Here is a 15228-nt window from a genome sequence, read left to right on the forward strand (position 1 = left end):
AAGGAATCCTTACCGTTTCCATTACTTTGTCTATTAAACATGCAGGCTTTTGCCTATTGCTACCATTCCTAACTTGCAGTAGATGTTGTACAGCTTCTAGTACTGTAGTTTTAAATGAACTCCAAGCTTCCTGAAGGGATTTGGTCTTCCTTACCTTTCCTTTAAGTTTTTCACAAGCCCCCTCATTTGACAGAAGTTACTCATTCTAACATTAAATGTGGTTGCATTGGTCTTGGGGGGGTAAGTCTCTATTTACATAAATGCTAAACTTAAGGGCATTATGGTTACTTTTCCCAATCACACTATCACATTTCCATCTCTCACCAGATCCTGAGCATTACTTAGGACCTAAGTCCAGGGTAGCCCCCCCCCCTTGTGACCATCTGCTCCATGGCACAGTCATCGAGAATATCTAGAAACCCAACCTTTTTCTCCTTTCTTGAACACATATGGACCCAATCAGTGTGTGGGTAGTTAAAATCTCCTATTATGACAACTATTTTTGTCTAGTTACTTTCTTCAATTCTTTTGTTGATTTTTAAACCATCCTTAATCCTTTTAAATCACGGACGGGCCATATTATTGTTTATTATTGCTGCAAATGTAGAGCAGGGGTTCCCAACATGGCCCCCACTGACATCTTTCCTGGTAACCAACAAGTGCTTGCAGAAAGTGGATGAGGCCAAGTGAGGCTTCTGTTGGCCACTGAAGATTTGACTGCTGTGCATATTTTTAAAACCATTGTTTTGGCCACAGCTGATGCTATATCCCAAGGTAAGTTGTGACAGCTATTTTGTGACTGAGCCCACCATATGGTGTCAGAATTCCAGAAGTGCTCACAGCTTCAAGAACTTTATGCTCCAGATCCAACAAACCAAGGCATGAAAGGGAGAGGGAGGCTTCAAGATTCAATGCAGGAATAGGAAGGAGCATCATTTTAATATTTTATTTATTATGTTAGAATAATGGCAAGATAGAGAGGGAGGACACACATGGTTTTTAAAATAAGACAGTAGAAATTCTCTCAGTTGTTTGTGACCACCTTATCCTGCCCACCTTATCACCTGTCCATTTCATTATAAGCAGTGGGGGGGAGTGGAACACAAATGGCAAGATAGATTCAAAGGGGGACAGTGGGAGACGCTCCATCTCACATGTTATAATCTTCCCCAAGGAGAAACTAGTTGGTATTTCACATCATATTATTCTATTTGGGGCAGGCTATTTTTAGGGCGGGCATTTGCCTATGCTTGCCCCAGTGTTTGTGATTCAGCCTTTGTGATGCCCTTAACATCATGTTAGCAAACAAGGTGTTCAGTGGCAGAAACAATACAATGGGCAGTTAGAGCATTGGCTGGTTCCCAGAAGAGAGACAGGGAATCAGAGAAGCATTGGAGACACTCAAAGTGATCCAACAAGGACAGAGAAGCATTAGTACTGTTCAAATACAAGCAAACAAAAAAGGACCTCGCTGGAAAATTAAAACACATTCGATTAGGTACTCCAAAGTATGCCTACCCAATATCCAGCGGGACTAGAAATGAAGTATCCCATGTGGAACTAATCTAGGGTATTAACTGAGCTGCATATGTCTGTATATACTGAAAATAAAGGGATTATTGTACACCAAAGACACAAAGAGTTTAATGATACCAGATTAGTTTGTTCGGTTATACCTATAACAGGGATCCCAAACGCAGAGAGGAAACCCATTGTGCGTGCAGATTTTTTTTGGGGGGGGGGGAGGTGCCAATTTTATTTTATTTTAAGATACAATCAAAATGCAGACAGAGGAAATGCAAATGCCACTTGGCTCCCTTTCATTGTCAGCAAGGACACATGGGGCTGACAACACCGGGCTCTGCTATCCCCCTCCCCCCCTTATTATGTGTTTTTTAACTGCTGCCGCCCTCATTAACCCCTGTTGGCCCCGTGCTTTTCCTGATCATCAACTTTTTAAAAGAAAGAAATGTTCTAAAAATTAAGTTGAGAAGGGGGCTGGTGCCCAGCAACAACATCCCCCACCCCCACATACCATTACCAGAAAAATAAAAAGCATCCTTGGGTGGCTTGATCTCCATTGTTTCCTCTCTTCTCGCCCCCCCCCACATACACACCGGGGGGGGGGCGGGGAAGAAGAGGAGACTAATTATATTAAAAGCCTGATTCTGCTCCTAAAGATTTCAGTGCGAAGAACTCTGGCTCGCAAGATAAATCAATCAACCGACAGCAAAGGGCTCAGAATTGGTCATGTGGAGATGCAGAAAATGATGGATGCATAATATTACTGGTGCAACTAAATTTAATAATGGAGCATTAGGAGAGTGCAGCAAGCCTTCCCCCCCCCCGCCCCCGCCCCCGCCCCCGCCGCGCGCTCTTCAGACCTGCTCCCTTTTTGTCTGTCCAACCCGCGACACTGGCTTAACACTCCTGCGACTTCAATGGGCACACGCTTCATTTGCGTCCATGATGTAAGCAAGAATCGATTCCGGATCCACCCCCCGCACGCCTCTCCACCCTCCTGCGCGGCTCACTAGGAAAATATTGTCATTCCTTTGAGGAAGCTCCTTTGGATGGCGAACGGAAGTGACTTCCCTTGAAAGAAACTTCCACTTCTTCTTTCTTTCTTTCTTTCTTTCTTTCTTTCTTTCTTTCTTTCTTTCTTTCTTTCTTTCTTTCTTTCTTTCTTTCTTTCTTTCTTTCTTTCTTTCTTCTCTTGGCACGGTAGAGAAGAGTCATATAAAGTGCCCCGTGGCTCCGTGCATACGTGTTACGGTTGCATTGAAACCGGGGGGAGGGGGGGCGGGAGAGTGGCCATCGTGCGGCCGGCATTTCACTGCTTCACTATTTATAGGATTCGCATGATCATTCGCGTTACAAATAGAAGGGAGGCACGGAGCCCACCCTAGAGAGGCGCGTCTCGTTGAAATTAGAGGGGCGCCGTCGGATGCGCTGCTCCGCGCCCCCTGCGCCCCTCCAGCGCGGCCAGAGCGAAAGCGCGGAGAGCAAGCGAGCCGAGCCGAGCCTAAGTCGCAGGCTAGTCGCGAGGATCAAAGTGGGTAAGAAAGGAAGGACGCAACCCAAGCAGGCCAGCTGGTTGAAAGGAGGATGCCGAACGTTGAACCACGTCCTTTCCCGCCACCTACTCTTCCTCCCAATAAAACGCAAGGCAGGGGGTCACTCTAATGCCGCTCTTGATTGCCTTGCCCACCCCACCTTGCGGACCCGCTGGAACAGCCCGCCACAGTGTTTTGCCAACTCTGGGCCGCGAGAGCGAGCGAGTTTGGTGGAACGGACGCGGCCGATTCCAGCCCGGAACTGCAGTCCGCTTCCAAGTCCAAAGCGCAGGATCTCCCCCAGGGGGAGAATCGGAACAAGCCCAAAGGGACTGCCCGACGCACCTCCTCCCTTCGCTCGCCCCGAGCACCGCCCCCTCGGCGCAAGAGAGATATTTTTAAAAGGTCGAAGGGGAAGGAAGACAGCCGTCCCTGGACAAATCCCACTCTCCCGGATGCCTCGGGGAGGCTGGCCCGCGGGGCGGGGTCTCTAAGGAACAGATGAGGACCTGACCAAGGAAAGGCGAACTACCCGCCTTTAATCTCCCGGCCAGGAGAGCCCCACTCTGCACCTGCACCGTAGCTTCCCGAGACCCCCCCGGTGGCACCCCCGCGATGCTTGTGCCAAGGCTGCGCGTCCCCGCATTGAAACACAGCCCGCGTCTGGCAACTGATCGACTTTTAAAAGAGAAACGCGAACGGTATGCAAAACAGGTCGCCGGACTTCCTGCGTTTTATTAAAAGCAACCATCCACGAACTAGAGTCATTCATTTCGTACGACATTCTCTCTCTCTCTCTCTCTCACTCACACACACACACACACACACACACACACACACACAAAGCGTGACGGCCAACCTGCCCCTGCTGTCCTGCCATTAAACGATCCACGCTGCCCTTTCAGCCAGCACGAACCAGGAAAACGCCGGAGAAACTCCTTCCCTCCCCCTGCCCTCAAGTCATCCCAACTACTGGCAGGTTTGCAAAAAGCAAACTCCGAAACTGCCAGCCGACCATTTGCAAACTCGTCATTATTTGCCCGGTTTCCACAATCGATCTTCTTCCGCTGGACCCTGCGCTGGCGACGGTGGAAGCCGACACGGACGCCACGCACAGGACTCTGTCAAGTGCAAGCACCCCCTCGGGGATCCGTCAAAATCTTCCCGTTTCCGAGCTCCAAGAAGCCCCGAGAGCTGCAAGCAGCGTCGCTGCCTTTTTAGTGCCCGCAACTCTGGCTTCTTTTCATCGCCGTAAATCAATTAAGCAGGACGCAAATTTAACAATTTCTTATTAATTGCCGAGCAAAAGACTTGTGTGTGTTGCACAAGGGGGGGAAAAAGGAGGAGATCGGAAAGCAAAACCGGTGAGGGCGGATAGATCAGTTGCAGTCGGGCGACACCAGGTTCAGTCTGGCAGCATGCATCGGAAAGGCGCCCTTTTTCATATTTAAACCACGCGGAATATGTACATTTTTGATTCCTACTTACGCTTTCAGGGGGTTGTGAATGACAGTCGCCATTTTGCTACAATGTAACAGAATATTGTGTCTCGGAGTTCTAAAGGTTCGCTCAGGGGGAGCCGTCGGCCAATGGGGAAAGTGGATACCGGCCCGCTGTCCAATCAAGTGCTGCAGGAGGAGCCTGGGTTCTGCTAGTTATTAGGGGAGCTGTCAAAGCCCAGAGGTCACTCCCTTTCTGTGAAACTGTTAAGAGAGCAGGTCTTAAAGGGGCAGGAACGCAGCACAGGGGCAATCAACACTCCAAATTAGGTTAAAAGAGTTAGCGGAGAGGAAAAGAGTTTTCCTGGTACTTTGAGCCTCTCTTTGTTGTTGTTCTCTCTCTCTCTCTCTTTCTCTCGCTCTCTCCCCTGCGCGGAAGCAGAGAGGAGCAGGGCGCGCGTGCGTGCGTGGATGGATGGATGGTAAAATGTGGACAGCTCATTATCTGCTTCCTTCGCTGAGACCGCTTTTCATTTCCCAAATGGCATGCCCTCTTATTCATATGGAAGCGCTGGGCTCATGCCATGTTAGCAGAGGAGGGGGGGAAGCATTTGTAGTACGCATTCATGAGGGGAGGACGTGTTGATGACAGTCTCCATTTTGTTTCCCTTGATCTACAGCCACTTTCTCCTTTAGGTTTCTTGGTAATCACAGTGACTCCCGGGCAGGCACCCTTCCCCCTCCGGTAGGAATTTCTCCATGTCAGTTATCCAGCTTCTGCAGCCAGTGCACTAGTTACATAACGCCCAGTGGCCAAACCGACCGCCTGTTTGTTTCACTCAAAGCAACTTTTTGAAGGGATCGTCTCCTTTAGCGTGTTGAGACCTGGCCTCTCTGATCTTTTGACATGGGAAAAGGAGGGGGAGGACGCCTTGCCGCCCTTTTGTTAAAAAAAGAAACGAAACGAAACCAATGGCCTGGGCAAAGCAAAACAATTGCTCAGTGAAATGACTTCTGAATGCAAGGAAGAGGAGTGGAAATGCAGCCTTGTTCCTGGGAAAGGCACCCAGCTTCAAGAAGACTATAGTTTACCTTTTAGACCAGTCTGAAAATGAATTTGGAAGCAGAACCTTAAAGGGGGAGGGTGCATAATTAAGGCTTCCTGAGAGGTCTCCATCCGGTGCGTAATTAATTTTAAGTCTAACAACTGAAGGAGAAACTTCTGAGTAAATATGCCTAGTTGGATTGGATAGGACTTCATATGTATTAACTTTGCTGACATCACTAGAATGAAGGAAGCAAAATTCTGATGTAAAAAGGTCAGGTGGTGGCCCCCCCTCCCAATAGTTAAAAGGTAAAGGTACCCCCTGTGCAAGCACTGGGTCATGTCTGACTCTTGGGGTGATGCCCTCCAGCGTTTTCATGGAAGACTCAATATGGGGTGGTTTGCCAGTGCCTTCCCCAGTCATGACCGTTTACCCCCCAGCAAGCTGGGTACTCATTTTACCAACCTCGGAAGGATGGAAGGCTGAATCAACCCTAAGCTAGCTGCTGGGATCAAACTCCCAGCCTCATAGGCAGAGTTTCAGACTGCATGTCTGCTCCCTTACCACTCTGCGCCACAAGAGGCTCTTCTCAATAGTTATTTTGGCTTAAAACTAAAGCATTGGAAACCACAAGGTGATGTTACACCCATGCAAACTATTTATGCTCACCAAATTCTAACAAGGAGTACTATGTCATTCAAAAGCTGGCAACGCCACAGATCTAAAGTGTTCAAAGACCATTCAAAATGTATAGCTTTGCTTTGGACTGTACTGCTAAACCAACCAGGATTGGTTCTGTAGTGAAGTTAATCTGGGTGGCTTTGGAGCATCCAGCCTAACTACAGATTGCATTTTCCCTGAGGACATCCCCTGGACTGACTGGGGAAGGGGGACTCTAAAATTCCATGCTTACCAGGGATGCAGAGGCCTGATTCAGATTGGGTGTATGGTACATGGAGAGAGTGGTTGCCAACTTTGGGTTGTGATATACCAGGAGACTTTGGGGGTGGAGCTGGAGGTGGGCAGGATTTGGGGTTTTCTCCAGGGTCACTTTAGTCTGGAGATGAACAATAATTCCAGGGGATCCCAGGTCCCACCAGGAGACTGTGCCAAAAAGCCCTGTATAATAAACTCAAAAAATCAGAAATAGGGTTGCAATACAGTAACAATGGTGCAGGGTGGTAAGGCAGCCAGCATGCTGTCTGAAGCTCTGACCATGAGGCTGGGAGTTTGATCCAACTCAGCCTTCCATCCTTCCAAGGTCAGTAAGAGTACCCAAGAAAATGCTGGAGGACGTCACCCCAAGGGTCAGACATGACTCGGTGTTTGCACAGGGGATACCTTTACCCTTACAGTAACAATAATGGGGCCTCACAATTTACAACCATCCTAGAAGAATTCTCAACAGTTTTAACACAGTCTATAAGGACAAAATACATGGAAATACGGTTTTTAAAAAGCTAAGGTACAAACTATTACAAGCAGATATATTGAAATACATATATTAACTTCCTACCATCCCTTTCACTTATGAGCTAACATCCCAGTGTACAATTCATCTAGGACGGTTGTAAATTGTGAGGTTCCTTTATATGGGCACATATCTGGACTCTTGTCCTATGTGAGTAAGAAATATGATTGTAATTCATAACACAGTTTTTGTTTCAAATTTTGTACTTTATTGTTACTTTATTGTAACTATTGTATTGCTCATTATGTTAGTTCTGTGAGGCCACTGAAGCAGCAAGAACTTGGCAAAACAAAGTTTTATCTAGGTAGACAACAGTGTGACATCCGAAATAAGAAATCAACAGAGAATCTGTAAAAATGTTTCTAAGCAATTAAATGCAGCATTTTTGTCAAAAAAACATTTTTGATTTCTGATTTTGAATTTACTATACAGGGCTTTTTTTCTTTTTTCTTTGCACAGAGATTTCTAGTCTGATGTGTAATATCTGCACACTGGTTAGTTCCTTGCTCCCATCTGGAGTCTGACATCACTTGGCTGACAGCTCCGCGGTACCTAATCTGAAATGGACAGGGAAGGTGCTATTTGCCCCATTGTGGAAAAGTAACCGGTAGCTTCTCATTACCTTTCAGCCTCTAAAAGGCCAAAGAACATGTTCCAAAGCTGTTTCACATTACAAAAATGGTGTATGTAGGGGGTGTTTAAGCCCCCTGTTGCCATGATCTACTGAATTAGGCCTGCATGACCTTGTAAGTAAAGAACTGTAGAATATGCCTTTCCACCTGACCCAGCGACATCCACAGAAGAAATTTAATGTAGATTAGTCCTTCACCTCTGATGCAACTGCTCTGTCAACAACATCTTATGTTCCCAGAACCATGAACAAAATCTGTAATGCATCATGTCTGCAAGACCTAAGCCATGTGGGTCCATTCCTTTCAGTCTGATGCAAATTAGGAGATATTTAATACAACTGAAATGGTTACAGTTGAAATAGTACAAGTCACAGAACAATATGCTTTGATTTCAACAATGTCTAACCACTGCAAAGCAGGCTGGGAAACAGCAATAGCACTGTGTATGTGGCCATGCCCTTCTATGGAAGAAATAGGTAGCAAATGAGTGTAGAATATTTCATATCTATAGGAAACTTTTAAAGCAGTGATAGTGGCTTTTTTACTTGCTACCTGTGGTTCTTCGCAGCACCATCCCCAATATGGCACTGGCCCCACATTTCAAGGGGTGGTCAAAATCTTTGCCTGGTGAAGCTTCTGATTGGCAAACAGTTCCTGCCTTGAACTGCCACCAAAAGAACTGGTAAATGCACCTGCCAGCCCCCCGGAGGTGCAGGTCTCATGAGTCTCATTTGGTTTGACCATAATTGTGGGCGTTTCTGCACATCAGTTAAAATAGTGTTACGCCACCAGAATGGCAAAGCGCTAATTTTTTTTACTCTTCCCAGCCCCTCCTCACCTTTTTGCTGTCTCACCTTTGTCTGCCGCCTTTTTGCACGTCTCACCCTCCACATCTGCTGCTAAAATTAGTGGAAGAGAATAATGCGCCTTATATGCAATCATAGATGCATAGTGCTTTTATAATTCCACCCTTTATGGAATCACGAGTCCTTTGAAAATTTAAAAATTAATATCATTCCCAATTGGGGGGGGGGGGGGGGAGAAAACTTCCGAGAGGCATTCTTTGTGTTACAACTTTGAGAAAGAATATTATTTTATTTCTGGCATTGCCTGCACACATGTCCACCTATTCATTGCTCCAGTAAGCTAGCCATTTTTTAAAAAGTAATTCCCGTTCCCGGGGAACAAGGGAGAGGAAGGTGGGTGCAAGGGTGGGACGAAGCAGGCAACTCAAGCGCATTTGAGCCTTCATACCTTCCCTCTGCTGGTTGCCTGCTGGTTGCTTTCCGGTAAAGTAAAGGCAAAGGTATCCCCTGTGCAAGCACCAAGTCATGTCTGACCCTTGGGGTGACGCCCTCCAGCGTTTTCATGGCAGACTCAATACGGGGTGGTTTGCCAGTGCCTTCCCCAGTCATGACCGTTTACCCCCCAGCAGCAAAGCTGGGTACTCATTTTACTGACCTCGGAAGGATGGAAGGCTGAGTCAACCTTGAGTCGGCTGCTGGGATCAAACTCCCAACCTCATGGACAGACAGCTTCAGACAGCATTTCTGCTGCTTAGCACTCTGCGCCACAAGAGGCTTCTTGCTCTCCAGTAGCTAGCGCTAAATAGGTTGGTGAATCCACTGCATGCGATTCCCCAACTTGCGCTTTAAAATGGAGGAGGTAGCAAGCAGTTTGCTGCTCAGATGCTGGATGTGCGTGATGTCATGCAGAGTGGCCAGAATATAAAGACTACATTAGGTTAACATTTCACTATATTTATCACGTGCAGAAAAGGCCTGTGAATTTGTGTCTCCGAGAGCTCTGAAGTTAATATCACTGCTTTAAGGCATTTAATCTCACCACTACACAGAACTACAGCATGATATAGTGATTAAGAGCGGTGGCTGCTAATCTGGAAAGCCGGGTGTTCCTCCACATGCAGCCAGCTGGGTCATCACAGTCCTGACAGTGCTGTTCTTATAGAACAGTCCTGTCAGAGCTCTCTCAGCCCCACTTACCTGTTGTGGGGAGAGGAAGGGAAGGCGACTGTAAGTCGCTTTGAGACTTCTTCAGGCAGTGAAAAGTGGGATATAAAAAACAACATTTCTTCTACATTGTTACATCCATTATTATTGGCTTCTGCATTGGCTACATCTGTGATTCTAACACAATGGTTTTCAAGCTGTGTTCCAGAGAACTCCAGAAATTCTAGAAAACTTATCGGGGGTTCCTCAATTGGATAATCAGTCACGGTGGACGAGTTTTCCTGGAAGAAAATCTCATCTCTCTGTTACTCATTTTCTACTCCTTGGTCGCAGTTCAGGGGAGAGCTGTGTTCCAGGGTGCCCTTGGATACAGTCTCATGTGAAATGAGTGTGCACCCCAGTACATGTCTGAGGCAAAGGAATGCTGACATGGTCTGGAATAGGCAAGATGGAGGCCCTACTCTTTAAATGACACACCTCTCATTAATGTTGCTCTAGAATAGATTAAAATGTGAGAAAAATATTTTCTTATCTATGTGGTTTCTCTTTTGTTCTGGTATCTACTCTGTATGGAAAAGAGTAGCCATAATAACCATTTTTCACTGTTAACTGTGAATTAATGCTGATGCAAGGCACCTGTAAGGCCTAGTCTGTCTCCTTTCCAGTGTAATACACATCTGCCCTCCATTTCTGACATATGGGTGCCAGTATAGTTCTGGAGCTGCATATTGTTAAACACAATGAATGTGTTATTGGTCTGAAGAGGAATAACTTTCTGTTTCAAAGTACTGATCTACAAACATGTGCATGGATGGAAATTGTACAAGTGCTAAATCAATCTTTACCAAAATTTACATTGTGAACATTTTTATTATACTTTTGCGTAAGCCTTCCATAGTCCCAATAAGGTAAAGGTAAAGGTATCCCCTGTGCAAGCACCGGGTCATGTCTGACCCTTGGGGTGATGCCCTCCAGCGTTTTCATGGCAGACTCAATACGGGATGGTTTGCCAGTGCCTTCCCCAGTCATTACCGTTTACCCCCCAGCAAGCTGGGTACTCATTTTACCGACCTCGGAAGGATGGGAGGCTGAGTCGACCTTGAGCCAGCTGCTGGGATCAAACTCCCAGCCTCATGGGCAGAGCTTTCAGACTGCATGACTGCCGCCTTACCACTCTGCGCCACAAGAGGCTCTTTTGCGCCACAAGAGGCTCTCAAATTAGAAGAGTCCCAATAGTGCATTGATTTAAAAGAAAATGTGGAAAAGTAGTTGGATCCAGCATACTTGAAGGACTGCCTTCTCCCATATTGCCCAGACCACTGGTTGAGATCTGCCTCACAAACCCTTCATGCCCCCACCTTCAGGTGTAATGCGGATAGTAAACAGGGACTAGTTTTTTTTCAATAGTGGCACCTCCTTTGTGGCATGCCCTCCCCCTTCTAGCTTGCCTGGTGTGAACTTTGCTTTCCTTTAGGCTTCAGGCCAGCCTGTTTCTGCCCATGCAGGATTTTAATTAAGGTACTATTTTAGTCTGGAAACAATTTTTTTATGGTCTATGACTTTGTCCTAGGCTGGGGTTTTAATGCTGGGTTTAGTCAACAACTTTTAATGTTTTATATGCTGCTTCGAGCAGGTTCTCTGGAGAGGTAGAATAATTTTTTCAAATGTATACCAATATTTTTAAAAAATCAAAGGGAGTTGCTGTTAATGTGATGGACCTAGGAGAGCCAGGTTCAAATCCCCACTCTTCAGTGAACTCCAGCCAGTGACTCTCTTAGCATGACCTCCCTTCACATTGTTGCTGTGAGGATAAAATGGAAGAGGGTAAAGAATCACATTTGGCAACATGTTCCCCTCCCCAGAGGAAGTGGGGCATAAAAGGAAATGGATAACATAATTTAAATAACAGAAGCACGACTGACACCACGTGTAAGTTCAAATTTTGTTAAACATTTATTGGATGATATGACCATGTATGGTCATGTCAACCTTCCCTACCCCTGCCCAAATGGTCAATGATGGACTTGAAGGGGGTGGGAAGGGGGAGGGGGCCCAGGGAGGCATATAGTTACGCTTCCCAACCATATTCTACATGATTGTGCCACATCTGGGGTTTCTTGAAGCCTGAAGAATGTTTCCATACAATGTGTGCTCATTCTTGTTGCCATCAAAGGAGATGTTCTGTACCCACAACAGCTGTTAAGGCCTCATTTGGATGTGCAAAATCTTGAATCCAAGGAGATAAAGCGGGATAGAAAAATTTAATATGAATACATAGGTACATTGCCCAAATTAGAAGATATACAGTGGTAATTGAGGCCTAAACATTTAAAATATTTTGTTTAATTTTCAGGAATGTCCACACATTATCTCCTGTATGCCAGTAGATCCTGCAATGAGTTTGGGAAGGTAGATTCAATGATAGTGATCAACTTATATTGCAATCTTTTCATGCATACGATGTTTTGGGCTGCTGAGTTTCCGAAAAATGGAAAAATCTTCTACCACCAACAAAATCAGCATGTGTACAAAAAGCACTTGTGTAATCATTTGCAGCATAATTTATCTCCTTCTAGAAAAACTGTCAACATGTGCAATGACTCAGCAGAATTTCAACGATATCTATGACTGAGATGCAATCCCCATTTCTTGATTTGTTACGGGGTGTCCCTGTATTGATGACTGAAAGTCCTTAAACATGGGCCAGTTAGGGCAATCACACTAGTATTATTTTGCTCTCTCCACTTCCCTAAATGGTAAGAAGTTCTGGGGGCAAGCATTTGTAGCTGGGGGCAAGCTTAATTAGGAAAAGACAGTACAGAAGAAACAATGTTTTGGAATACCGAGGGTTAAATGCTTAGTAGATGCTGAGACAGAGGGTGCCAGTCTGTAAAATATCTCACATCCCCTTAAAGCACACAGCATTCACCTGTCAGGCAGCTGCAACATCAGCCTTCCTTTTCACTCACTGACTTCCTTCCCTTCACGGCCACATTGTTTCTGTCAGCTCTGTCCTTCCCCAGCTAATAAGACATGTTCAATAGCTAGTAGCCGCAACACATCAGCATTAACATGACATCTTCCAGTACATATCAAAAACATTGCTGTGTGCTATTAACCAGATTTGGAATACAGAATCACTGCAGCCGAGGAGCCGAAACTTCCCTAGCCTACTTGGGAGCCACACTGTCCACCCTAACATCTCTCCTGCTAGTGAGCCTCTGGGCCCCACAGTACAAAGAAACTTGCCTTTTTGCCTTGTTGGAGAGCTACTAAATCAGAAGCATCACCTTGCCTACTACAAGGCCTCAGCAAGGCACCACACACATGTGGACAAGACTCCCCAGAGGCCTCCACAACCATCACTGCAGAGGCCTCGAGCACATTTGTCTGGAGATACCTCAGGGTCTCAGACACTGGAGCAGAGAAAGCCTCACATGGAGCTTGTCTGGAGATGAGGCTGCTTCCTCAGGAGAACTGGGAAGGGATAAGTTATCCTTGTCAGGCAGGGACCAGCTGGGGGTTAAACCAGGAACAGAGGATAATAGAGGGAAGGGCTTGGAATCAAGAATGAGGGAGGTAGAAAGAAATCTGGAAGTCCATGAGCTTGTCATCTTGCTGACATTGGAATTCAGGGAACAGCCATGAAATGGCTGATCTCCTTCCTCCAGGGTTGTGGACAGAGGGTTGAGCTGGGGGACAAACAGTCACACCACTGGCAACTCTAGTACATGGTGCCGCAAGGTGCAGTTTTGTCCCCCACATTATTCAATATCTTTATGTGTCTTTTGGCCTAACAGGTCCAGGGGTTTGGACTTGTCTCTAATATGCAGATGACACCCAACTCTACATCCTAATAGGTGGCCTGACAGATTTGCCAGTTGCTTGGAAGCAGTGATGGACTGGATCAAGCAGAGTCACCTGAAACTCAGCTTCTCAAAGACAGAGATACTAAGGCTGGAGAGGAAAGGGCCAGGGTAGGAAGTGTGCTTGCCTACCCTAGATGGGGTGCAACTGATGGTTGCACAATCCACTAAGAACTTGGGTATGATCTTGGATGCCTTCTTATCTATGGAGATCCAGGTCACCAGAGTAGCACAGCTAGTGCTTTACCACCTTTGCCAAGCACCCTATCTGCTCTTGGAGCACATAGGAAGAGTGGTCCATGTGATGGTAATTTCCAGGGAGGATTACTGCAACTTGTTCTGTGTGGGACTGCCTATGATCCTGACCTGGAAATTGCAACTGGTCCAAAATGCAGTGGCATGGGTTTTCACTAGGACTCCATGGAGAGACCATATTAAGCCTGTCCTCAGGCAGCTGCATTGGCATTCTGGATCAGGTTCAAGGTTTTGGATTTATCCTTTAAGGCCACCTGCAGCCTGGGCCCCACCTATATGAGGGACCAGCTGGCTGACCATGCCCCCCACAGAGCCCTGTGCTCTGCCAATCCAAATCAGCTAGTGATCCCTGACCCTTGGGACATATGTTTGGCTTCAACCAGTACCAGGGTCTTTTCAGTCCTGGCTCCAAACTGGTGGAATGAGCTTCTGGAAGAGCTAAGGGCCCTTCAGAAGCTTACACAGTTCTGAAGGGTCTGCAATATGGAGCACTTCCACCAGGCACTTAGTTGGGGCCTATGAATGACAGAATAACATCAAGTTGACCCCCTCCCATAACAGACACCCTGTGAGGTGGGTGATGCTGAGAGATCCTTGATATCACTGCCCGGTCAGAACAGTTTTATCACGGCCATGGCAAGCCCAAGGTTGCCCAGCTGGCTGCATGTGGGGGAGCGCAGAATTGAACCCGGCATGCCAGATTAGAAGTCCGCACTCCTAACAACTACACCAAACTGTAGAAATAAGAAAAGTACTGCTGGATCAGACCAGAGGTCTATCTAGTCCAGCACCCTGTATCACAGCAGTCAACTAGTTCTTCTGGAGTGCCAACAACAGGGTGCTGTGGCCTTCCCCAGTGCTGTCTCCTAGCACTGGGTTACAGTGATTTACTGCCTCTGAATGTGGAGTTTAATAGAGAGCCCATTTGGACACCTTTTTCATTTTTAATGAGATACCCAGTGGGTGAGTCATGCTATCAGAATTGGTGCTTGTGGTGAATGAGGGACAAATGTTGACCTAGCTGATGGTCTATGCAAAACAGAAATGCATGTCAGAAGTTTCTGCAATAGTGCTGCAAGCACTGAACAGCAAACCACTCCTGACTCAGGGATCCCATGAACAAGTACAGCTAGGCATCCTCCCAGCCTGGAAAAGACACGAGAGCCACAAAATAGACCAGCAAGGCCCTGGTGTGGTGTGCTTATCAGCATGTGGCTATATTCCTGCCAGACAAAACACTGAACTTGGTCATCACCTAATGCAGCCATAGATTGTGGGGAAAATGAATATGATAATAAGAAATATCTGCCCAAGTTCATGAACAAAGTACTGAAAGAAACAATTGAAAATTAGTGTGCTTTGCTCTCACTAATGCTACTATCTTAGCCAGATGAAAACTCAAGATCACATTAGATTCAAAGATCATGATGGTGTTAGAGGAATTTTTTCTGCCATTCACACAAACACACCCAACACGATCCAAAGAGTTTTAC

At 46.3% G+C, this 15228-nt stretch overlaps 1 protein-coding gene and 1 long non-coding RNA gene across 3 annotated transcripts in view; both read right to left on the bottom strand.

The window, feature by feature from the left end:
• The window catches only part of DPF3 (double PHD fingers 3), a 232439-nt gene extending 227743 nt beyond the window's left edge, over positions 1–4696 (bottom strand). The window contains exon 1 of one of the 2 annotated variants that reach the window (XM_077322681.1): positions 4545–4696. In XM_077322681.1, coding sequence (XP_077178796.1) covers positions 4545–4576 — 32 coding nt within the window. In that variant the 5' untranslated portion in view covers positions 4577–4696. Of the gene's footprint in view, positions 1–2384; positions 2609–4544 lie in introns of those variants that run through there. The other variant, XM_077322678.1, reaches the window with a different exon arrangement.
• A 6560-nt stretch (positions 4697–11256) lies between these two features.
• The window catches only part of LOC143830319 (uncharacterized), a 31324-nt gene continuing 27352 nt past the window's right edge, over positions 11257–15228 (bottom strand). Inside the window, exon 4 of the long non-coding RNA XR_013228426.1 lies at positions 11257–11840. This is a non-coding gene — a long non-coding RNA (uncharacterized LOC143830319). The remainder of the gene's footprint in view (positions 11841–15228) is intronic.

The sequence above is a fragment of the Paroedura picta genome, chromosome 2 (assembly GCF_049243985.1).
Source record: "Paroedura picta isolate Pp20150507F chromosome 2, Ppicta_v3.0, whole genome shotgun sequence".
Taxonomy (NCBI): Eukaryota; Metazoa; Chordata; class Lepidosauria; order Squamata; family Gekkonidae; genus Paroedura; species Paroedura picta.